The 24,955-nt window shown below is 43.1% G+C and overlaps 1 protein-coding gene across 1 annotated transcript in view; it reads left to right on the top strand.

Annotated features, from left to right (window-relative positions):
* Positions 1–247: 247 nt before the first annotated feature.
* The window catches only part of LOC147678549 (extracellular calcium-sensing receptor-like), a 128,245-nt gene continuing 103,537 nt past the window's right edge, over positions 248–24,955 (top strand). Inside the window, exons 1-2 of the mRNA XM_086945686.1 lie at positions 248–520; positions 18,108–18,941. Coding sequence (XP_086801812.1) covers positions 254–520; positions 18,108–18,941 — 1,101 coding nt within the window. The 5' untranslated portion in view covers positions 248–253. The remainder of the gene's footprint in view (positions 521–18,107; positions 18,942–24,955) is intronic.

A 24,955-nucleotide genomic window follows, 5' to 3' on the forward strand; every position in this document is an offset into this window, starting at 1 on the left:
ATTTAGAACATTCTACTCTCAGTAGGAGGAATGTTCTTGTAGCCACAGGCTATACCGGTTATTAAAGGCCTTCTCCGGCGGAATTGCCTTATGCTGATTCGCACTTGAAGGCATGAATACCAACCAAACAATTTGAGGTTCAACTTTAATATCCATTGACAGTCTGTCCCTTACAGTCTAGTTCTGAATGTGCTTCATGAAGTTCAACATGTTTACTGTATGTTTTAGGTTTGTGTCAGAGAATTTCCAGTGGATGCAGGCTATGGTTTTCACTATTGAGGAGATTAACAGGAATCCCAACCTCTTACCCAACATCACCATGGGTTTCTGGATTCATGACTCCTGCATGGTAATACAAAGAACACTTGAGGGCACTCTTTGGATGTTGACAGGGCAAGAGGAACCAATCCCAAACTACGACTGCTGGAAGAATCGCCCACCTGTAGCCATAGTAGGAGATGCCACATCAACACGTTCAATTCTTATGGCACGAATATTGAGTCTCTATAATCATCCCCAGGTAAGATCCAACACCAATCAATGATGAGCAAAGTAAACTTAGTAGCATTAATGAGTAGACGTGGGTGGAGATTACATTTTGAAATCTGATTGGGATAACGTTCACAACTTTCACATTTTGTGGTATTGCAAAAAGCGTTTTGCACACAGCCAAGATTCCCCCCAACTAAAAGCCTTTGTAGGAGATATTTACATCTAAACATATACCCCAGTTTAATATTTCACTGGTTTGAACTTCTCAAACTACATTGTGTTTACAAAGTCTGCACAATTTAAAAACTAAAATCTATACATTTGCAAGAGGTGAAGGCTTGATGAAGTTTTTCTTTTTTTGTGTGTAAAGGTTATATCAGCTGCTAATGCCCTACTTTTCCAACTGGCTGGAGTGTATTTTTTGGTCACCACGATTTTTAAGGACAGCAAAAGATGTGCCCCAAAAATCTTCTGTTGTTTCATTTTGCAGTGTATTCTCCTTTTGGGATGAATGTAGACGGATTTTGTTTTTGTGACAATTTTATCATCTGTTCCTGCTTTTTATTACATGTGGAAGTATTATATGTGACTTTGCATTACCTCATGTCTACTGCAGAGTGATAATCAGTTCAAAATTAATGACCATGATTGAGGCATAGCAGGAGTGCAATCATCTACAGTCATAACCCTTCTCTGGTACTCCTCACATGTGCAGCCTCAATAGCTCAATTTTTAGAAATTGCCTGAGGCTGATATAGTTTGGTTCTGCCATTAAGGTGGTTTCTAAGTATTCCCATATTGTACCATGAAGCCATTCATGCCATTGCATTGTTTGAGGTCTATTACAGTAGCACCATAGACTACAATAGTGCAGTCCCCATTGCCCTAGTCTAAGTGATCATAAACTTTATTTTCCTTTTTGCATACAGTTAAAAAACTGTAGAACCATAGCAGATATTAGTTCATACTGTTTCCATGACATGTAGGGTGAATACAGTTCGATATAATTTATCACTTGTAGCATTTTATCCATGTTGCAACATTGAGTGGCCTTGGACCCATCAAACAGGTATATATAGCTTAAATCATGAGTGCATACGTCTGCGGGAGGCTCTGTGTGCATGACTGGTTAGTTTCTGGAATCTGGAGTGAGGTCAGAGTCATCTTGCGTTTCTAGATGATATGCTTGGAGTGGTTGCCAGATGTATCCTAGGAGTGAGGTGGGTGGTTGTAATTGGGAATATGTGTCGCTTGTTGGTATTACAATATGTCAAGCTTTCAATACAGCACTTCAATGTCGGTGGGTGTTTACCCCCCAGCGTATTGCAATTTCCTGCTTTGCTGTCATCAAAATTATTGCTATGTATCTGCAAATATCTTTTGGGACATTATGAACAAACCCAAGCAGCACCTGTAATTGATTTGGTGTGAGCATCTGATTTGTCATGCGTGATAGTTCGGTATACATAGTCGTCCAAAAACCAGCTATTTTGGTTTAGGTCCAGGTCATGTGAAAGAAATCCACATAGGGGGATTCGCATTTATTATGGCATGCATGTGAGCGGGTGCTGTCCATGCGATGGACCCTGTGTGGGGTCATATAAGCCCGCCACACAAATTCTATATGAAGGAATTTATGACGCTGTTTCATGGAGAGTTTACGAGTTTGTGTGCAGCAGTGCTGCCTTTAAAAATCTCATATGTCATGGCCCAGATCTCTTTCCCATGCCTCTTTTATCCGGGAATCTGTGGTAGGGATCATTGTGTTACAAGCCTGCTAGAGATTAGATATAAGTCGTTCCCCTCCAGAGTCTTTAATGAGTAAGGTCAAAGGAGTGAATTCTGGTGGCTCAAGTGGCATAGTTGGGAATTTGTGAACATAAAGTGTTTTCTAACATATGCAGAATAAAATGGTCCATTTGTGTTGCGTCATGGAACAGGCATCTTCTGTTTGTGACAATACATGGCTTTGGGGGAATAAATCTCCCAGCGTGTCAAGGGAAAATTTGGTAAGGGTACACTTGACAACTTCTTCCTGTGTTATGGGCAACAAATTGTTACCTGCCAGACGGATGACCAGGGAGTAAAGGAGTTGGCCACCTAGTAAAATGAGTAGTTTCCTCCATGCCCAGATAGTTGTTGAAACAGTTTGAATATCTTGGGGGTCCCACATCTGACCCTCTGGCAGAATGGCTGAGAGAACTGTTGAGTGTAGATGGTCCACTTCTGGTTTAGTATAGGGGATCCTGTTATCTGGGTGATACCAGTACCTAGCAAAGCTGCATTGCGCCACCAGGTAGTATATCTGGAAGTTCGGCACTCCAAAGTCGCCTCATTCGTATGGCAGCGCCAGGGTGTCCATCTGATCCCAGGTTCTTTATTACCCCCACACTAGGCACAGGAGTGAGGTGCGTAATGTTGTGAAGAATGAGGACGTTAGTGGAATAGGAATATTGTGGAACAGGTATAGAAATTTTTGGAACACAACCATTTTAATTATAGCAATTCGACCTGCCTTTTCTATTGGTAGTTTTAGCCAGTGATTCGCTTAGCTGGATAGTTTATCAAGTGCTGTACCATAGTTCAAACTGAGTTCAAGTGATGCTGGTACAGTCCTTTTCACACAGGCAGGGGAATAGCAGGCAGCAGGGTAGCTCAACAAGGCAAGAGCAAGCAAGTCAGAGTCCAGCAAAAGCAACAGTCCAGCAGAGCAGCAGTCCTTTCAGCAGCACAGCAGTTCCTCCTGGCAAAGTAGTCACAGGACCTGAAGGGTAATGCTTTAGTAGTGCCCAAGGGCAAGTACTTATACCCAGTGGTGTCTTTGTAATAGGGGAGACATCAAATAAAGTTTTGAACTTCAGAGAGGATCTCCCTTCCTCCCCTTGGTCCTGACACACTACAGAGGCGTAATCAATCCTTTGGGTGGGGATAGGGTTCAGCATTGTAGGTGTAAGTGTCAGGACCACCTTCCCATCCTGCTCAGGGTGTGAAGGTGGGCAATCTGTATACAGATGACCACTCAGGCACACCTACCCTTCCCTTGCGCACAACTGTCCAGAGGGAATGTAGGAAGCCAGCTGTCACACACTCCAACCATGTATTTCAAAGACAGGCAGAAGACACCCAATGGCTAAAGTAAGTTAATGCCAACTTTCTAAAAGTTGCATTGGCTAAATTGGAATTTAAAATCCAACTTTTTCGTAAGTTGTGATTTTAAATTGTGAGTTCAGTGACACTAAATTTGCAAAAGCCAATCTCTTCACAATTGGAGTTACATTTAAATATGTACTAAGGTAATACCAGTGTTATCCTATGAGAGGGAAAATCTTTGCAGTAGTGAAAACGAAAGTGGGTGAAGTATATGTTCTGCCTTTTAACTACACTGCACCCTATCCTGTAGTTAATACAGGACCTACATTAGGGTGACTTAGTGTATAAAAAGGCAAGGTTTAAGCCTTGCAAGAGAGTTTATTTGCCAGGTTTACATGGCAGTGTGGAACTTCCCACACAGGCTCTGCAGTGGCAGACCTGAGACATGGTTAAAGAGCTACTTAAGTGGGTGGCATAATCAATGCTGCAGGTCCACTAGTAGCATTAAATTTACAGGCCCTGGGCACATGTAGTGCACTTTAAAGGGACTTATAAGTAAATTAAATATGCCAATTCAATTCATAATTTTTATTTGATTTAAAAAATAGAATCATAAAAGTTGTAGTGTTAGAACTAATACACAGGTCACCTTCAACAATTCCATACTCTCACTTGGTTAAAATTCAATTGTTTTAAAAATTGGACGTAAAAACATATTGCAAGTTTTATATTTATTTATATTTATAGCAGAACATAACAATGTGCAGTGTGTCATTAATCGAAATATTGTCACAATTACAGAAGGGCAAGTCAGTGTTCGTAAAACAACCATAATTAAAAGGCAATATTTGGGGAAATAAATTCAGCCTAAAATAAGTTAACAGACAACTTTGATGCTGTGTCATGTTCAAAGTCAAATAGGGTTCTACTTTGCATATAGTTTAGTCTAAAATCGTGTATTGCATTGAGTGTTTCACTAATGCAGAATACTCAGGATCTGCCATCAGCTTTTCTCTTAGAGCAACTTTAGTCCCTTTGCCATCAAGGCGGGTTATACTGGAAGGGCTGTCATACAGTTCAGGTCTCCTCAATATCTGCATATTATATGCAATATATGTCAGCCAGGGAATCAGGGAGAATGTATCCAATTTTAAGCAATCCTGTAGGAATAAGCTACTGAAACTAAGTTTCTCTTTTAGCCAGATGGAATGCCAGAGTTTTAGAGGACTAAAACTAAGCTGATCAATAATATAATCTAGGCCAAGTTCTTCATGGACAATTTCATAAGAACACATTGTGGAACACAGAAAAGACCCCTTAAAATGTATTTTCTGCTACTTGAATTGCATCTACCCATATTCCGCTGCCATAGTTCACTAAAAGGATACACTTGGCCTTGTAAAGTTCCAGGACCGATTGTATGTGAGTGGGCCTGAGTGGGTGGGGAAAATCTCCTGTGCTAAATATCGCTCTGTTAAAACACAAAATGTTCTGGGTTATGAGTGAGTGCCAAGTAAGCCCGGAATCCAGTTGGATCCCCAAATAGCTGAACTTATCTACTTGGCTAACTTGATGGCCGTCTATTACATATTTCATTGTTATATTACTGGGAGGTCCTAACTTGAGGACATGTGACTTCGAAAAATTTGTTGTCAAATCAATACCATTCATAATACTAATAAAAATATTAAGAAGTGTTTGCAGGCCTATTACTGTCCGAGCAATTAAAACTGTAACGCCTGCATTACGCAGGGCCAGTATGGAGCAGCATCCCACTTTAGGGTCATCCACATATAGGACTTTCAAGGCTTGCTCTATTTGATTAATTTAAAAAAGAAAAAGAAAATGAGCTAAAATACAGCCTTGTCGGATCCCCCTACCAGGACAAACCCCATACTGTAGGTCAGATAAAAAGCCTCTCTCCTCAGCCTAGGCTATCAGGGAAATCGGACTTAAGAAAACAGGATCTGGCCTGTTACCCTTTTAAAAGACAGGCACTATTATTAATTGGGGCCAGGTTAATGGGAGAGTTCCAGTAGCTGCAGAATTTATTTGTAATGTCAACAAAGGGGCCCACAGATCTATTCAGGTTTTAAAAAGGTAATCTGGTACCCCATCAGACCCAGTGCTTTATTTGATGGTAACTGATAGATGGCAGCTCTGACCTCTGATAGAAAAAAGACAATGTGCTGGTCAGTCCTCAAATCCCACCCACCTCAGGCTCCTCATTAAGGTTATAGCTGGCCTCGAAATTATCAACCCAGGCCTGATAATAAATAGTACAGGCCTGGTTAGAGAGGTGATCATTACTAAAAAGAGGTGAATTGAAACACTCCTAAAGGCTGAGCTATCACGCTGACCACTTGTAGTTAGCCACTTATTCCGCAACTCCTCTTTAAGCTGGGTTTTACGCTCCTTACAGGTCATTCTAAAAGCAGCCCTGGCCCTTTCATCTCCTCTTGGCAACAAAGCCTCAATGCAGATGTTTCCACAAATCCATATGAGTTTTAGAGCACCGGCTGTCAATCCATCTTTTTACATATGTTACTGGGGGTGGAGCAATCTTACAAAGCACGGATTTAATTAACCTGCTGATGTTATAGAATGTTTTCAGGATACTCTGAGGTGATTCTTCATCAGACAGGCAGGAGTGAAAATTAGCTTGACATGCAAGAATCAGGTTTTGGATAAAAACTAAGGGAACAATGGAAGCCCTCCTCACCATTCGACCCTGATTAGTCGAGGTGATGGGCTCCTTATGTAAGGATACTACACCTAAAGATTTTTTGTCAGAATGATATAAAGCTGTTAATGGATTGCGATCGCTCAGGTTGTGCTTTAAAACCTTGAATTCTAAAAGTGCAGAAAAAACCAACAAGAAACAAGAATATAATCAATGAAAGAACAGCGCCCCCCTCCCTTGAATGTAGGTATACTCTTACTCAAGTTGTTCTGGCTGATAGTCATTAGATTTGTTAAATTAAACTCAGAAATTAGGCTATTAGCAACATCACCTTGAGGGGTATGTTAAAAATGCGCCTAAATTTCAGGTGACTACCCAGAAGCTAAATCTCTATAGATTGTACAGGCGTAACAGGGATGTAGATTAAAATCCCTGGCAACCATGATTACAGTTAATGGGGTCTTTGATTGGTAAAAATCTTCACTAAATATTTTGAGACTAGTGACGGCATCTGGCTCATTATTCCAAGTAGCTGCTTTATAGAAATTAATAAAAAGCAATTTGCACATATTGGGAAATGATAAAAGGATGCCCAAAGTGGTCTTGAGGTTTGATTTCAGGACCTCTACTTTACAGCTGCGGACTAGATGTATTAGGGTGGTAAGACCACCTCTAGCACTTCCACTGGCAAAACGGGTTGCTAGAACTGAATATGAGGAGAAACCATCCAAATGTAGGCAACCCTCTACGTCCCATGATTCCTGTAAACAGATAAAATCAAAATTCGTCATATACTCAGCCATCCAGCATCTGAGAGTTTGCTCTGAACCCCAGCTACATTCCAATTGAGGACCCAAACAGTGTCTTGACTAAAAGTCTCTGGTGCCAAGTTAGAGTATCAGCACAGGGAATGGAGCCAAGTCAGTCTGGGTCTTGTAAGATTACTCAGGGTTAAATAAAGGTTGCTAAGTTGAAGAGTGGTCGTATCAGAAAAAACAGGCAGATTGGTTATCTCATGACATGGTTTTTTTCTGGAACAGACGCCATCCATTCCTAGGTGGAACATCATTGCTGTGTGGCGTATAAAAAATAGCCCAAAGGAAGAACAGAAATGCGATCCATTGATGCACCTTTTCCCCTAATGCATGAAGAGTTGAAGCAGCTTGTGCAGGATTCTTAAAGTTCACTATTATACAATCACCTGCTGATGTTTTATGGGACTGGCCTATCCAACCAACCCTCCGAGCCATTATGATTTATTCTGCCAGAATGTGTGTGAGAGGCCGGTAAGCATTCACCCTTCTTGACAGTCAGTGGACCACATATTTCTTAAGCTGAGCATAGTTTTCCTGTGCATTCTTCCTCAAAGGAGGTACATCCACCAATGCAACAATATACTGGGTTACCACCAGAGATAGTTGGATGGTAATATCAGAAGAGTGATCCACCAAATGTAGATTTTGGGATGTACTAGGAGCTGCCGGCCCTAAATTAGAATGATTCCTTTGAGCACGTCCTTGGCTGGGACTGAAGTTAGCCGACCGGGATTATGCCCGGCTATGCAAGAGGAAGAAAATTGATGATGATTACAGATGCTCGAAGGCAAGGGTATTGAGACTCCAGATGGAACCTGAGCCTTGGACAAGGGGAATGCTCCTGCTCCTAAGTTACCAGCAACTTCGCTCAGAGGGATTCTAAGAGGAATTCTAGGACCTGTATTTCACATGGTTCTCACAGGTTCTTTGGGGTGGCTTCGAATACTTAGTTGTAGATTGTCCACAGACCCTTTTAGGGAAGTACTGTTTCCTCTAGTACAGATATCCGAGAGCCAAAATCATTTAGAGCCCCAAGCATCTCAGTTTCAAGATTTTTCAAGCATGCCGTAAGAGAGCCCCCTTTTGTGTCCTGCCCAGGAGCTGTAATTATATTGGAAGCAGATATAACTGAAATCTTCTTAAGGCCAGTTGTGGTGTTCCTGATTGACTTTGGAGAAAGAGGTTGTGCCGGAGTAGATGTTTTACATCGAGCACCCATTTTACTGGGATTATCGAAGCATTTCAGAATAGTATTACTATCAATAGGCTGTACAGGACTGCTCAGCAACCTCAAATATTTGATGCCTAATCTCTACTGACGACGGATAATGATCCAGAAACACGTGTATAGAGGTGGGCAGTACAACTTTGTAATTGCTCGAGACAATACTACAAGCACACACGCTTGGTGAACTGCATTGAACGCAATGCTCAGGGACGACCCGCTGGGAGGTGAAGCAGTGTGATCCCACATTGGTTTCCTGACCAATAGGCTGTACAGCCTGGGTGCTGGGAGAGCTGGGAGAGCTGGTCAAACGATCTTGTATCGAAGAAGCAGGCGGAAGAGTAGTAATGTTGACAGGAGTAGCAACTGCCTTGCTTAGCTCCTCTATACATGCGATAAAACACTATGATTAACAGCCAGCTCTATTTCGGCAATAGTAATCTCACCCGAGAGCACCCCCACAGCTTGATTTAAGAATGTCAGTATGCTATTGCTAGCTCTATGTCTTTTTTCAGTCCCTTTAGAGGTTTTTGCCTTTCTCTTCCCCATCCTCAAAAAATCGGGCTAGCTCACGACTTCAAGGTGGCAGCCTACAAAGAAAGGGGCACACCCCAGCAGGCTGAAAGGCCACAAAGTCAAGTGGTATACAACGAAAATAGCACCACTCACCATTTCTAGATTCCAAAGTTCAAGGTCCAGAAGTAAGAGAGTGCGCCTACTCCAGTCTCTTCTAGGCGCTGACAGGTGCAGACGACCTTTTCAAAGTGCCTCCTAGCATGAAAAGGGTGGCAGCAGCTTCCTCTGGCTGGGGTTTGCAGTCCGCCCCCAGTCAGCTACAACAACGGCACCCGCAACCTGTTCAAAGCCTTCATTAGCAGGAGGTTACTTCCACTAAAACAAAGGTGGAGTGCCATTGAAAGAGAAGCTTTTGCTGTGATCTGGTCACTGAAGAAGTTGAGACCATTCTTGTTTGGGACTCACTTCCTGGTTGGGACTTACAGGTGAACTAAGTATGTCAATAATGTATACATCAATATCACCATGTTTTAGGGGAGAAGCACATTGACGTTAGCACTGGTCAGCAGTGGTAAAGTGCTCAGAGTCCGAAAACCAACAAGAAAAGTTCAGCAAAGAGAGGAGGAGGAATGGAAAAGGTTTGGGTTGACCCTTGGGAGAGGGCTATTTTCAACTTAAGTGTCCATACGGAGTTCAAAGGGATTGAACCCTTCTCCTTTCTGTGATACCTCCTTGTAGGCAAAGAGAAGGCATGGCAAGGGGACGTCCCACTTATGCTGAATGGGCTCAGGCAGTCTCATAAACATGTCTTTCACGGTCTTGTTGACTCTCTTATCCAGAATATTGGTTTAGCAGTGATAGGATGTGGGGAACTTGTAAGTTACTCTTCCTAGATGGACTTCTTGTATGATGACATGAAGTTAGTGCCTTTGTCTGACACTACCTCCTTGGAGAGCCCAACATGGGTAAAGATCTCCATCAGAACTTTCGCCACTACGGGTGCAGTCACTGACCTCAGGGTTGCGGGTGGCATAGTCCATCAAGACCAGGACAAACCAGTTACCTAGGGCTGTTGTGGAACCCAAAGATCCAATGTTGTTGAGGCCCACCCTTTTAAGAGTGGAGCCAATGATGGGTAGAGGGATCAGAGGAGCTTTGTGCTTTTTCCTGATTTACAATTGGCCTGGCAGGTGGGACAGGACCTGCAGAATGCATCTGAGCCTATTTTCATTGGATGCAGATGGAAGTGAGCGACAAGCCTGGCAAAGGTCTAATCTTGCCCTAAATATTCTTCCAGGGATATGTTGTGAGCCAAACCCAGTAAGAAGGAAAGGTAACACTGGGGGACCTCTAGCACATGGGCTACCCAAGCACCAGGAACCTCAGACTCACTGTAAAGGAGATTGTTGTCCCAGTAGATCAGCTGGTCCCCGAGTCTTCACCTGCTGCATAAGCTGAGGTCTGGAGCCTCAAACCTTCAAGAGTGAGTTACTCTCTCGACGCTTGCAGAATTACTCCCTGGTGAGTCCACCCGAACTGCCAGCTGGCAAGCTCAGGTAGGCCATCTGGGGTAGCAATGTCTTTCTTGGTTGGTTCGGGGGCCTCCTCCTCAGGGACCCTGTCAATCTCCACCATAGGAACTTTAGGGACTGGTTTCCCATGTCCCTTTCCCCTCTCCTCATCAACAGCCTGGCTTATTCTTCCCGGCCCCAGGCATTCTTGACTTCCTTTCCAGGCATCCATGGCTTCTGTGGTCATGCAGACCCACTCAGGGAACCCCATAATCTCTAAGTGAGACCTGAGCTCCATCTACCTCCAGGTAGTGTGGTCCAGGTCATTGCCTAACAAACATTCAATAGGCATGGCAGGGCTCACAGCAACTTTCAGAGGACCTAAGCCCTCCCCACTCAAAGAGAACAATTGACTCTGGTAGACGGCAACTATGACTTGGTGGAATGTGTTTGGTGTAGCCTAGTCTGCAGACACAAGCTGCCACTTGACAGTTGTCTTACTGGCTCCTGTGTCTCGCAGAGACTCCACCTGTTGCTCATTGATGGGGACCCACTGCCTATATTTGGAATTATTGGAAGGCATGTGGTCTTTTGGCATCATTTCATTATCCCCTAGGTAAACCAGGGTCACCTCTGTCTGCCCCCCAAAACTAACTGGGACTACCTCCTCCCTGGGCACTATACTTGCAAACTCTGGTGTCCGCCATCCTGTGGCAGCTAAAGCCTCTTGGAATATTTGGAGTTGCCCGCATTGTGCCCATACCTGTAGTACTCTGTACATTGTTGTACAAACTTCCCTATTTTATGGTCAAAGAAACACTTCTGTTTAGGATCAGACTGGGAATGGTTACCACGACTCCCTTGAGAATTAGTTTCTTAGATTATTGAAAACTTCTTGTTTTTAGGTTTTTTTCCCTCCCCCTCTTTATTCTGTTGGGAGCCCTGACTACCTTTGTGAGTGTACCCCCAGATATCATTGTGGAGACTCTAGTGCTAGCCCAGAGGTCCGCCTACTCAGCAAACATTCTGGAGTCAGTCAACTTATTGTCAACTAGGTGCTGGCACAACTCTATAAAATAAATAGTGAGAATGTGCTCTGTCATGGTCAAATGATACAACCTAATAAAATAATAAACTTTGCTGCCTATCACCCAGCCATTCAGTGCCTCACTAGAGTAATCAATAGAATCTACCTAGGATTGGCTGGGGAGCTTCTGGCTGTCCCTGAATCTTTGGTGATACTTTTCTGGAGTCAACCCAATTTTGGCAATCATAATGGCCTTTATGGGATGTACTTGGGTTGGCCCCCAACCTATCGTGTCTTACATGTGTCGCTCCCAGCTGTAGGCATGTGTTTCCATAGACCACCTCCCCAGTGCTCCTCATGAACCCTGTGTACTTTGTGTGCAACCTCGTAATCTGAAAAACACTTATCAATTTCATCTCACACCATAAAGCTGGGCACTAAACCCTGGCTATACAGAACCTTTTGTCTCCATCACTGCTGGAATAAGACGGCCTGGTCTTGATGTCCAGTTCTATTAGACTCAGGTCATGAGCCAACAATGTTTTTTTCTTTGCAAATGGTCTACAAGCCCCTACCTGTTTGGCTTCATTATTATTCTTTTTCTCTTCAGCCTCCATTTTTAATTTGGCTATCTGTAGCTCAAATTCTGTCTCTTCCCTCCTCTCCATCAGCTCCTCAGGGGATAGGCCACAGCAGGAGACACTGCTTCCTGCTCCCACAGGGACCTCAACTCAAGGGGTGTCTCCCTCGACTGCTGTAAGCGGTTCCCCTGTAGTGGAAGACATGGCTTGGCAGTTCGGGCTTTACTGTTTCCATGAGGCACACGGTCAAGACTGACTGGCATATGGATGGGTCTAACCTGGGGTGGCGAAGTGAGCTTAAGAATGAAGATGACTCAATCGAGATCTGAGACTGGGGTGAGTGTCTGAAAAGTTTCAGCTCTCCATCCATCATCTCCTTGGGTTTGCTTTGTTCACCCTAAGTTGACAGGGTATGCCCAGACGTGGGTCCCTTGCTCACTTTGCCACTGGATTGAAGCTAGCCTGACTGATGAGGGGTGATTCCCCGAAACGGGTCCCATGAGGCTTGTCTCCGGTCCAGGGAAGACTTGACTTGGCAGTTCGGGCTAAAGAACGATGATGGATTCAATCCAGATTTGTGACTGGGGGTGAGTGTCTGAAACGTTTCAGCTCTCCGTCCATCATCTGCTTTGTCCCCGGAAGAGCCATTCTCAGGCTCCTTTATCTCATCACTCTCCTAGGAGCGGGCTTCTTCACAGGCCCTCAAGGCCTTTCGAAATTCCACTTTCTTGATGGCTCCCTGGGCAGGTACCCCATCTCCTTGCAAAAGCTTTTCAACTGAGCCACTGTGTAATCTTCCTGCTTCACCACCTCAAACTCCATGGCTCCAGTTGCAGAAACAGGCAGAGACATAATGTAGAGGATAAATCAAAATGCAAAGCAGGCAAAAATGAGAAAATTCAAAGTGGTTTTGGAGGTTGATGGGTAGTGTACACCTAGTTACTGCATGGCACCACTATATTTGTGCCTGATCGCCAATGTTAGAAATCGGAATTCTGGTTTGCAGAGGTTTACACACTGTCCAAACAGCAGCCACAATACTAGTCAGGGTAGGTCATAACATAATGTAAGCTATCCTGTGCTCTCCCTCTGGTAGCTTGGCACAGAGCAGTCAGGCTTAACTTAATAGGCAATGTGTAAATTATTTGTGCAACACTTCATACAACGACACAGTAAAACACCACAAAAAAACTCGGCACCAGTTTGGAAAATAGATTATGATTTTATACAAAGAACAACACCAAACCAGCATGAATTCAATAAGTAGAAGTTGAGATATGAATTTTTAAAGATTAAATGCAAAAATAGCGCTTAGAAGCTTGTAGTGCCTAAAGAGTTAATTGTTTGTGTTGGACCGAGACAAAGTCAAGAGTTCATTTCATCATTAATGGAGCGCAGGCCAGCTACAGGACCCACGCAGGGCCTGCTGAGCAAAAGTGACTAAATCCTTGTTGCAGCAGAAGATGCGCCGATCAGCCCCACACAGTTGGGGTATTGCCCTGGACTACTGAACGCATCTGTGTTGATGGAACAGTCTATGTGCAAAGCAATATTTCTGAAAGACACAGCAGTTCAAAATTCAATGCACCAGGTTTCTCTATACTGCAGAGGCAATGCTTCAATCCTCTCCTCGCAGTGGTGGCAATGTGTCAGTTTCAAAGTGGTGACTGTGATGCAGTTTTTCTGAGTGCGATGTTCTGAACCTGTTCCTGCAGCAATGAGGATGCAATGATTCTGCTTTCGCAGCAGAAGATGCATACGTTCCACCGGAGCAAACCCCTAGTTCCATTTCCAATGGTCCTGGACCGGGGGGCACCACATGGCAGGTAAGACTCACAAGCAAATGAGCTCATGGGTGGGAACAAGAGGGTTTTAAGTATTTTGTGTCCCTGAGACTTAGGCAACAGGAGGCAACCTAGCAAGCCCTTGGTGTGACCCTGGGTTCAAGTGATTCAGGTTCAGTCCTTCTCAGGTAATATTGGTTCAGGCAGGGAAACAGCTGGTAGTAGGAAGCTGAGCGAGGCAAGATCACAGCAATGCAGAGTCCAACAAAGCAGCAGTCTAGCAGAGTGGCCGACCTTTCAAGCACAGAAGCTCTACCTGGCAGAGTAGTCATAGGTCCAGAAGTGTACTGCTTTGCTAGTGCCAGAGGGTCAATACTTGTACACAGGGGGGTTTTGAAGTGAGGGAGACTTCGAAGAAAGCTTTGATGTGCAAAGAGGCTCTCTTTTCCTGCCCTGTCTCCAGACACTTTACATGGGTAATCGCTCCTCTGTGTGGGGACAGGGCCCAGCCCTTTCAGGTGTGTCAGCTCCCGTCTCCCATTCTTCTCACTTTGGGGAATCAGCATGTAGATTAGCACTTAGGCACACCTACCCTTCCTTTACGTGTGACAGTCCAGGAATGTAGGAAGCCAGCTGTCACTCACCCCAGATATCTATTCTAGAGACGGGCAGAAGTCACCAAATGGCTAGAGTCAGAAAAATGTAAACATTTGTTAAACAGGAATTTAAAATCTAACTTCACCATAAGTTGTGTTTTTAAATTGTGAGTTCAGTGGTGCTGAATTTGAAAATAGTATCTCTACATAATAGGGTGATATATTTAAAAGTTGTAATGAAGTAATTACAGTGTTATCCTGTGAGAGAGATAGGTCTTACAGTAGTGAACACAAAATTGAGAATTGTTCACTACCAATACATACAAAGTTAAAAAGTACATGTCCTGCCTTTTAAATACACTATAACCTACCCTGTGAGTTATACAGGCCTTCCGTTTGGATGACATATGTGTATTAAAAGGGAAGGTTTACGCCTCACTGGAGGGTTTACTTGCAAGATCAACTTGGCAGTGTGGAACTGCACACACAGGCTCTGCAGTGGCGGACCTGAGGCATGGTTAAGGGGCTACATATGTGGGTGGGATGATCAGTGCCGCAGACCCACTAGTTGCATTCTTTTTGCAGGCTCTCAGCACATGTAGTGCACTTTGCCAGGGACTTAAGAGCAAATTAAATTTGCTAAGTGGGAATGAACCAATATTAGCATGTTTAGGGGAGAGATCACAAGTACATTACACTGGTTAGCAGTGGTAAAGTGCACACAGGCCTAAAGCCAACAAAAACGAGGTCAGAAAAATTAAGGGAGGCAGACAGGCTCAACGTTGGGAGAAGACCACCTCAGGCTGTCTTGTCTAGCAGATCCCTACTGGAATATTCTTGCTTTTGTGTCACTACTTGCTGTTATTTGAGCTTTTCAAGGATGATATATTTTCAGTCTTTCAGTAAAAGTTCACATTTTTCAGCTCACATTTCAGGTTGCAGTTTTCAGGATGCAATTTTCGTTCAAAAAAATAGCTGTGCAGAGCGTAACATTTCTTTAAAGTGCTACCTACTCCACATTCAAGTGCAAGTTGTGGGTAAGATCTGTCAGTGCGTATCTAGGAGTCATTGATGGCTATAGTTCTGACAAATCAGAAAAATACATTTTCTTTATAATTATTTGGTTGTTGAGGGACAATATATTTTCGGCAATCTATCATATCGTAATTGAGTGCCGTGATTTAGATGAGGATCGAATTTCTGTGAGACAGCTTTAGAAGTATGTGGAAGGCAAGGACAACAAGGCTCAGGAACATCACTTTCTTCCTAATTCAAGGGCCCAATGAGTCAGTTGACTCCTTAGTAGATGCTTTAAAGTGTTAGCTTCATATTGTAACGTTCAAGGATTAACTTTGTAGTTGAGCAAGGATCAGTTAATTGCCAGATGCAATTAAAAAAAATAAAAATGATGAAGCAGTAGATGTTACTAGTAGCATCAGGAATTCGCAGTAGGAGGCAAAACATTTTGACATTTCAGTTGTGCCCTCATCAATTTCAGAAGTTACCATGATGCAGTTAAGAACCAGGGGCAGAAAAATCTGCAAAGTTTCAACTTTAAGCAAATTACCACTCAAATTGCTAAAGGGTTGGCACTGTGTCCCCTAGCTTAAACTTGAAGTATTGTCCAGACATAGGGCAAGAATATACGTAGGGCCTTATTACGAGTTTTGCGGTCTGACAGCCAGAAGACCGCGGCCACATCCTCTATAAGACCACAGTACTCGTGGCCTTCTGACCGCCGTATTACGAGTTGACTATGGTGTCTGTGGTGAGGCTGCAGAGGCCTTGGAGTGGTGGGGAGTACTTTTGCATATGTATCAATGCATCTATGATGACATCATAGAGTTAACATCTTGTCCCGCTTTAGTTTCTCAAAAACCTTCTACTTGCTCATAAGTTACTAGGAGGAGTGCTAAGAGGGAAGATTGATCCTAGTCCTTAGAATAATGTTTGCCTTCTTTTCCTGCTTTTGATTTCTTGATCTTTAAGAGCAGGAGAGTGTGAGCAATTTTCAAGTTTGCTTTAAAGTTAACCAACTTTGAAGGCTACAACTTAGGGAACCGGTCTCTTCTTAACCATTATGACAATGGAAATCTGGGGTTAGGGTTATGGATAACCAAGGTGTGAAAGTTTCTGACTATGAGTCTGATTTAGAGTTTGGCAGATGGAATTTTCCATCACTTGTGTTGTGGAGGACATATTTGCTGTATTGCAAGTGTATCATCATGATATTCATCATATTTGATGGGGTATCCTGTCCGATAAACTCTGAATAAGATTCCATATTTCTGAACCATACGCCTTGCTTTGTGGTTAATAAGTGGAGGCTGTTGATCACAGACAAGCAGATAGGTTACTGCCACAAGGTGCCAGAAATTAGCAAATCCGCATCCTGACATTTTTTCTTTGCATTGGTGTACTATCACTCACTTAGACGAACACACAAATTTTCCAGTTACACCTCGATACCTGAGCAATTCACTGATTTCCAAGCATAATCCTGGAACGGTTTTGTGATTTTCATTTTCGCATGCAAGACTATGTATTCTTTCATTTTAGCAGTAAGAATACAGTAATACAACAGCTAAATCAGCTCAAAAAAGTTTTAAAAAAATAAAACAATATTAATCCCGCAGCCAGTTTCTAATAATTGAAAAAAATGGTAATGATCACAACTACATCAGAACGCGAATAATTCAATAACGAGGACAGGCGATATGGATTTTAAAAAATTGAATACAGGAAGGATCAAGAAAGCAAAGGATCAATCAGCATTCAATATTTGGGCCTAGCTACGATTTCAGGGCTAACACTGTGAAGATACACCAAGCAGGTCATCCTGGTTGAAAATTGTACCTTATAATGAAGTCTCTTAAATGTAAGCTGAAATCCTCCAGCGGAGTAAAATTGCAAGCTGTATCTAATAAAGTTGTCTCAAACTGGTTAGCCATTGGACAAGGTCCTGCTTAAGCCATAGATTTTGGTGGGAAAAGCTCTGAGGAGGAGACATTCAAATTTTGTGGCCACTAATATTATCTCATTGGGCAGGCATGTTTTCTTCTTTCACCTGGTCAGTTTTTATACCTTTAGACTTAGGGGTCAATTTAGAATGGATGGAATGGTGCATTACTACTACCATCCCCAGGGCTCAGCCTGTCCAATTTAATGATGTATGGGCCCAAGAACATCTATCTTGGCCCCATACATCAATGTAGTAAATATTTGACGGACAGTGGCACTAGCCATGGTGACGAGCAATCAAATATAGACCAAACTACATACAGTGGGCACTGGACAGCAGTGTCCAGTGTGCAGAGTTAAAAAAACATCATCATCACTCCACAAAAATAGGGCTGACTACTCTAAAGAGGCACTTTGCCTCACCTATTAAAAATATCCTGAGTGTGTGTGTGTGTGTAGGAGAGCAGGGTATAATTCAAGCATGATTCTTCCATATCTGTTACAATAACATCCAGCGTACAGTAGTTGTGTCCTATATAACACAACAAAAAAATATGCATATGGTTTGTGGCATTATGTTTGCAACTACTTCCACAGGAATCCAGTAATAAAAGTTTATTATAGTACTCACACTGTGGGGCATCTTCAGGCCCCCGCAACACTAATTACTAGATATTAGGCACTGTTTAACAACCGCAATTTGAAATTCTACACCCAGGACAGATTCAATCCCTTGAATCTTCATCTTCATCTTTATCACTTTTAAATACATTTAATATTTTTTTATATGACGTAGCTGTTTGATAAAACCGTATGTTTTTTACAGATCAGTTACTCTGCTTCAAGCCCACTCCTGAGTGACCGCAACCAATTCCCGTCCTTCTTCCGAACAGTCCCCAGTGATGACTTTCAGTCCAGGGGTTTGGCCCAGTTGTTGTTGCATTTTGAATGGACCTGGGTGGGCCTATTGGCCGACGATGATGACTATGGGCTACAGGGACTATACCTCCTACAAAAAGAGCTTGCCATGGCTGGTGCTTGTGTTGATTTTTCTGAGAACATTGTCACCAGTAGAGCTGACAAGAATGCCTTTCATATTGTTCAAGTCATCAAACACTCAACTGCCAACGCCATTGTTATTTTCTCCAATGCTGGCAGTTTAGTAGCTGTTATGGATGAGATGGTGAGACAGAATGTGACTGGGAAAGTTTTTGTCGCTACTGAAGGTTGGTCAACTTCGTCACTCCTAGTTGTGGAGAAATATTCAAAAGTTCTCGCTGGCACAATCGGGTTTGAAATCTATAGTGGAGAGATTCCAGGTTTTGAAGAGTATCTCACCAGCATCCACCCTTCGAAGAATGCAGGCGATATATTTGTACGAGAGTTCTGGGAAGAAACATTTGGCTGTAAACTTCACAATTATAAGGAAGGCATGTCAACTGATCACTACAATGTCACTCAACTGTGCACTGGTGCAGAACGGTTGGAAAGGCTTCAAATAAATCCCGGTGGTGTCACCAGTTATGGCCTTCCATATAAAATCTACAATGCAGTATATTCCATTGCACTGTCTCTACAGGATCTGAACTCCTGTAGAATGAGTGGTGATTCTATCAGTCTGAGGACCTGTGCAGATATCATGGGTTTCAAACCATGGCAGGTAAGATCTTAGAAATCTGATAAAAGTAAACAATAATTTATCAATAATATTTTGATTTTTCCACATAACTAAAATGTATATTAACTTAGTTAGGTATGAGAAGTCTGTGCTACTACAATTTTCATAAGATTTATTCAATAAGATATTTATTGATGTCTTGCAAAGGATCAACTTCAACATCTCAATGATAAGCACACAATTTCAATTCCCTCATCACAGTAATTCGGCACTCCATCCCCAAGAGTGCAGAGCACTTCAAATTTGAAAGAACTTACTGGACAAAATGTTGTTTACTTACACTCAACTGATGGGTCAGATCCATGGGCCCTTCCGCCAAAACATTGTAAATATTCTCTTCTGATCGCAATATCGGCAGAGACTTCAAATGTATTGGACATACGAACAAACCAGCATAGATGTTAAAAAAATATTCAGTAAGCTGCACCATGTTGTAATTCATTTATAGTCCACTTTCGTCCTTTCATATGAGATGTTTTTCAATCGTCGCTACGTGATACAACTGCTGTTACCAATCCAGCAATGCTAGGGGTTCTGAACTCTACCATGTTGCTCGAAGTGTTTACTTGGTTGCAAAGAGTGATAACAGGATTACTTTCTGTGTTCCAATGGCTGTTCTACAGTCAACATCTGTCCACTAACACATGTTGTAGGGCTCGGCAGGAAATTGCACTCCATGATAAGAAAAACGTTATCAAGGCAGTGCCGCAAAAGAGTGCCCCTTCACCTGCATTCCTTCTAGGAAGAGTTGGGATGTGTCATGCCTAGAATGAGTACAGTGTCCACTGTATACAATTTTGAGACTAGGTTTAACCCTGTTCATGCTCGTGGGTCATCTACCCGAATGCCTAATAACACCCATCTATGGCATTGCCGGGATGTTGATTTTGCTAGCTCGCGGTCGCCAACTTGACTTTGAGGACCGCAAGCAAGCAAAAAATGCCCGCTACACGTTTTTGCACTGAGCTACGTGCAATTTGCGTAGTGCGTAGTAGCGCAAACTATGCACGCTCGACGAGCGTGGCATTGTAATACGCCCAGGGTTAGTTTTGCCTTCTTGTTCATCTCTCCCAACGCATGGAGGGACCTCTCAAAGCAGAAGAGATCTTTCTTATTGCTTCCTGAGTTCTGCAAGAAGCTGAAGACGTGGCTTTTTGAATAAATCACTTTGGGGGACATTTGCTTAACCACCAGCTCAATGTATGGATACCCTCACAGGTGATTAGCATGCTATACATAACATAACATAACATGACATAACTGTACCAGGCCAAGTGGCAGAGCTCATAATACTGGAACCAAACCTTTTCTTCTAGGGTGAAGTCATATTTATCTTGCTCCAAAAAATACATTTTACTTTTATTAAATACATCTCACAATTCCAGGCATCTGCTGGCCTCCCACTGTCTAAAGTAAAGGACTCCTTTTCCAGCCCTGTCCTGAAGCCTGAGAATTCCCCTGCACTGTCAATCCTCTGGAGAAATGGGAAACGGATGGGCCACATCCGGTCAGTGCATGGCCTAGAAAGTATTGTTGTTTCTCAGATTCCTCCCCACATGTAGGGTAAGTGAGGGGCCCTATAGTAAGGGATCAATCATCCTGTTTAGGAGACACCAGAGATTGGCTGTACCCTATTTGCATTCTCTTGCCACTCTTCATAGTTGGGGCAGGTTGTTACAGCTTATCCAGAAATGTCCACACAGTTTGCTCTCTGTTCTTTATAGCCTGATATTGTTAAGGGTCTGGTAATGCTGTTCTTCCTTGTGATTGTCCTTCTTCCTTCCTAACATGATAGATGTTTTATCTCTACATAATGTTCCATTGTCTGCTATCAAGCGACAAAGTATTCCTATATAAGTTCAGTATGCCTTTCACTTACCCTAAGGAAATTAATTTACTATTACTGTTAGTTCCAGTCAAAGATAAGATGCTGGCCATAAATCTAGAGGTTTCTGTTAGCTCTAGATGGTCTGGAATGGGATGGATATATATCAACTTTTGCAGTGTCAATACCAAAATATCCTGAGAGTGATAGATTCAAGAACACTCGAATTGTAAAATTTCCAACTTACGGACTGCTTCTACAATCTCTTTTCTTGTCAGGATGTCCAGTGACTGATGCACAAATCCCTTTGTCAACAATCCTGTGTATCCTATAAAGCTCTATTTATTTCAGCCTCACCCTCAACCAGCAGGACCGTAGACATATTCTTGACTTATTGTAATTGTTTCTGGTCCAGGGAGGACCTGGCCTGGCAGTTCGGTCTGGACTGTTCCCATAAGTCACAGGGTCAATACTGATTTGCATTTGGCTGGGTCCAAACTGGGCTGGCGTAGTGGGCAAAAGAACAATGGATTTAACCCAGATCTTTTGACTGGGTGAGAATGTTTGCATTGTCACCATTCCGTCCATGATTTGTTTGCTGTAGCAATTTCCGCTCTAAGGGGCCGATTAGGATGGCGGAGAATCCGCATCCTCCGGGCCGGCGGAAGCCACCGCCGGCCCGGAGGATGCAGATTCTCCGCAGCGGAGTCTTGAATGTCCCCCCCCCAGATTAGGATGGCTGGGGGGACGAGAAGTCCGCCCGCTGCTTTTCCGCCGCAGTCGCCTTCCGACCGCGGCGGAAAAGCTCTAATATAGTGGCGGTGTCTATCAGACACCGCCAGCCATATTAGGTTGGTGGGAAAGACATGCTTTTCCGCGGCGGCTTTCCCGCTGTGGAAAAGCATACAGACTTTCACTTCGGGGGCCCGTTGCGGGCCCCCTGGGTGAAGGAGGGGTGGGGGGTGCACATGGGGGTACCTATGGTACCCCCATGCATTTGCGTGCACACAGCAGCAGGCACCGCGCGGTGACTGCCGCTTTGTGCATGCAAATGCGATGCATGCTTTTTTAACCTTGCAGCGGTTGCAGCTTTAAGCTGCACCCGCCGCAATGTTAAAGATAGTGGATGTGACCGCCACCCTGGCGGTCACATCCTAATCTGCTCGGAGGGACCGCCACAGCCCCTGCGGATGTTCCCTCCTCCTCAGGGGTGGCGGACGGACTCAAGTCCGTCCGCGATCCTAACCGGGCCCTTAGTGGGATGGGTATGCCCAGACGTGGGTTCCTTGCTCACTATGCCACTGGATTCAAGCTAGTCTGGCTGAAGAAGGGTGAGATACCCTGAAACCAGTCCCAGGATGCTTGTGTCCGGTCCAGGGAGAACCTGGCCTGGCAGTTCCGTCTGGGCTGTTCCTATGAAGCACAGGGCCAAGACTTATTTGCATATGGCTGGGTCCAAACTGAGGTGGTGTAGTGGGCAAAAGAACAATGGATTTAACCCAGATCTTTTGAGTGGCGGAAAATGTTTGTATTGTCAGCATTCCTCCAATCATTTGTTTGCTCTTACACTTTTCACTCTATGTAGGATGGGTATGCCCAAACGTGGGTCCTTGCTCACTGTGCCACTGGATTCAAGCTAGCCTGGCTGCAGAAGGGTGACATACCTTGAAACCGTTCCCAGTATGCTTGTTTCCGGTCCGGGGAGGACCTGACCTTGCAGTTCGATCTGAACTGTTCCCATGAGGCACAGGGTCAAGACTGATTTGCATATGGCTCGGTCCAAATTGGGGTGGCGTAGTGGGCAAAAAACTATGGATTTAACCCAGATCTTTTTACTGGGGGAGGATGTTTGCATTTTCAGCATTTCCGTCCATCATTTTCTTGCTGTAACACTTATTGTACAATAGTGGCACCTTTCTTCCCCCCAAAACTCAGCTCTCTGATATAAATATGTTTGCATCCAGAGAGATTTACAAGGTCCACATGTTACTTCTGGAGGAATATATTTTGTTCCTGTAGCCTTATTACTTCCTGATTCAGGACTTCTTGTTCCTAAGATCGGCCATCCTTGGAGTCTTCCAGGTGTAAAGTGTGTTGTGAAGCTCCTGTGTATCCTTTTTGACTTCCTATAATTCTTTCCCACATACTATCTGCAGGGTGCTGATGTCGTCTTTCAGGTCCTGGAACAGTTGCCAATACATTAATGTGGGACTGCCATTAAAGGCACTGGGGTTCTCTCTGTGCTCTACCTTCAAAGTCCGACACCCACGTCACCAAAAGCTTTGCGCCCCACCCATGTACCGTTCTTGGAAGATGAGGATTAGGTAACCGGGTGATTACCATTCACTCAGAGTTGAGTTGCTTTGCTGCTGCCCACCTTTACTTGCACTACAAATGCCACACTGCTATAACTGTCAGCACCCTTTTGGTAGATCATATTATTGCACCTCTATCCTGCCCTATCTGTAAAATTTAACATGATGTGGAGATACTGGACACCCCTCAGTTTCTCACCCATCTGCCATTCCCAGAATGGTGCAACCTCAATATTTCTCCATCAAGACCTGCTCCCCTCCTATCCACTGATTTGATCCCACAGCACTGGCCACACCTTTGAGGTGTCATTAATTATGATGCAACCGGCTCCAACCAGTCGGTGTACCACCCTTGAGACACAACACCCCATGATCATACTCATGCTGCTGGCTGCTTGCAGCTGGATTGGCAGTGTTTTATTGCCTCCAATTTTGTAATTTTGGATTAGGGGTAGAAATTAGTTAATCCAAGGGTGTGGGGTCAAACATGATTTGAGCATCCACAAATGCAAACATTTTTGTCTATTAGGAAACATTTAACAGGTAGAATACATGAGAAGACATGTGAGCAACTTTGACTTAAGGAATAACAAGTGTCTTTGTAATGTAGGACAGAGAAGTGCATGCCCAAATATTTCATGAAAGAATAGGAGGAAGGATTCCTACATAGAGCAATATGTTTTTCAATAGTTAGGCCTGTTTAACAAAGGTAAACATGGTCCACGAAATGAAATAATGAAGTGTGAAAGAAAGTCTCCCTGCTCTTTTCTCCATCATCACTACACCTATTTAAGGTAAGGTCATTATTGGGGGTGACATAGTAGGGGATAATATATATAAAAATATATAGTATTTGAAGAATAAAGTTTAATGCGCTAAAGCATATTTACTCATCAATCATTGCTGCAGATCATAACCTACTAAAAAATCTGCAAGAATATTTTCTTTCAGTAGATGAACTCCTGAAAATCTACGGCTGTCATATACTTAAAAGAGCACTTATGGGACTGTTTCAGAAAACATGGAGTGGGAAATCTTGCAGATATTTTATTGGTCAAACCCTGTAGTAACGCTGAAATTAGAAGGAAAACTAGTTTAGCTTTTGACTGATAATTGTGAACAAAATTCCTAGGCAGTTCAATCGATAAACATTACATCAACATTTTTTCATCAGGAAGACAGCTGATAATAAAGAACTCAGTGTAAAGAGAAAAGATTTGTTAAAAAGTACAAAATTTCATTTTCTTCATATGTTTGTTAAAAAAGAGGAAAAAAGGCATATTAAAAATAGGTTTTAATATTAAATCTGTTAAACAGTTAATATTATACATACATGATTTATAATAGTGGTTTTGTAAACAGTATAATATCAACAATCAAAAATACAGAAATCTGATACTGGAGACATTAAAACAAAGACTAGTGCAAAAGTGGCTGTGAGATGTCAATTCTAGGTTTTGAGTGATACCATCCAGAAATGGAAAGGTAACAAGTACAGGTTTAAAACAACAAATCCAGCAGACATCTATCATCCATCACTACCCAGAACGGTGGAAATCTATGTTTAGCTCACCAACAACTGAGTATATTACATGTTCCCTCACCAATGCATAATGATGTTGTAGAAAAGACAGGTATTCCATAAAGTTGTAAATAATTTATTGTTAGCAAGATTTATTAAATTGATCATCCAACCGCCCCGCACTGGGTGTCTGTCTCAACTGACAGAAATGGAACCCAGAGCCCACCAAACCTTCCAAGGCCCCCCAACATTCCACATTTCACATTTCTTTTTCCATGGGACACAGTCATTATAAGATACCACGCATCTCCTTTCATTTATAATGAAACATATA

The sequence above is a fragment of the Lissotriton vulgaris genome, chromosome 12 (assembly GCF_964263255.1).
Source record: "Lissotriton vulgaris chromosome 12, aLisVul1.2, whole genome shotgun sequence".
Taxonomy (NCBI): Eukaryota; Metazoa; Chordata; class Amphibia; order Caudata; family Salamandridae; genus Lissotriton; species Lissotriton vulgaris.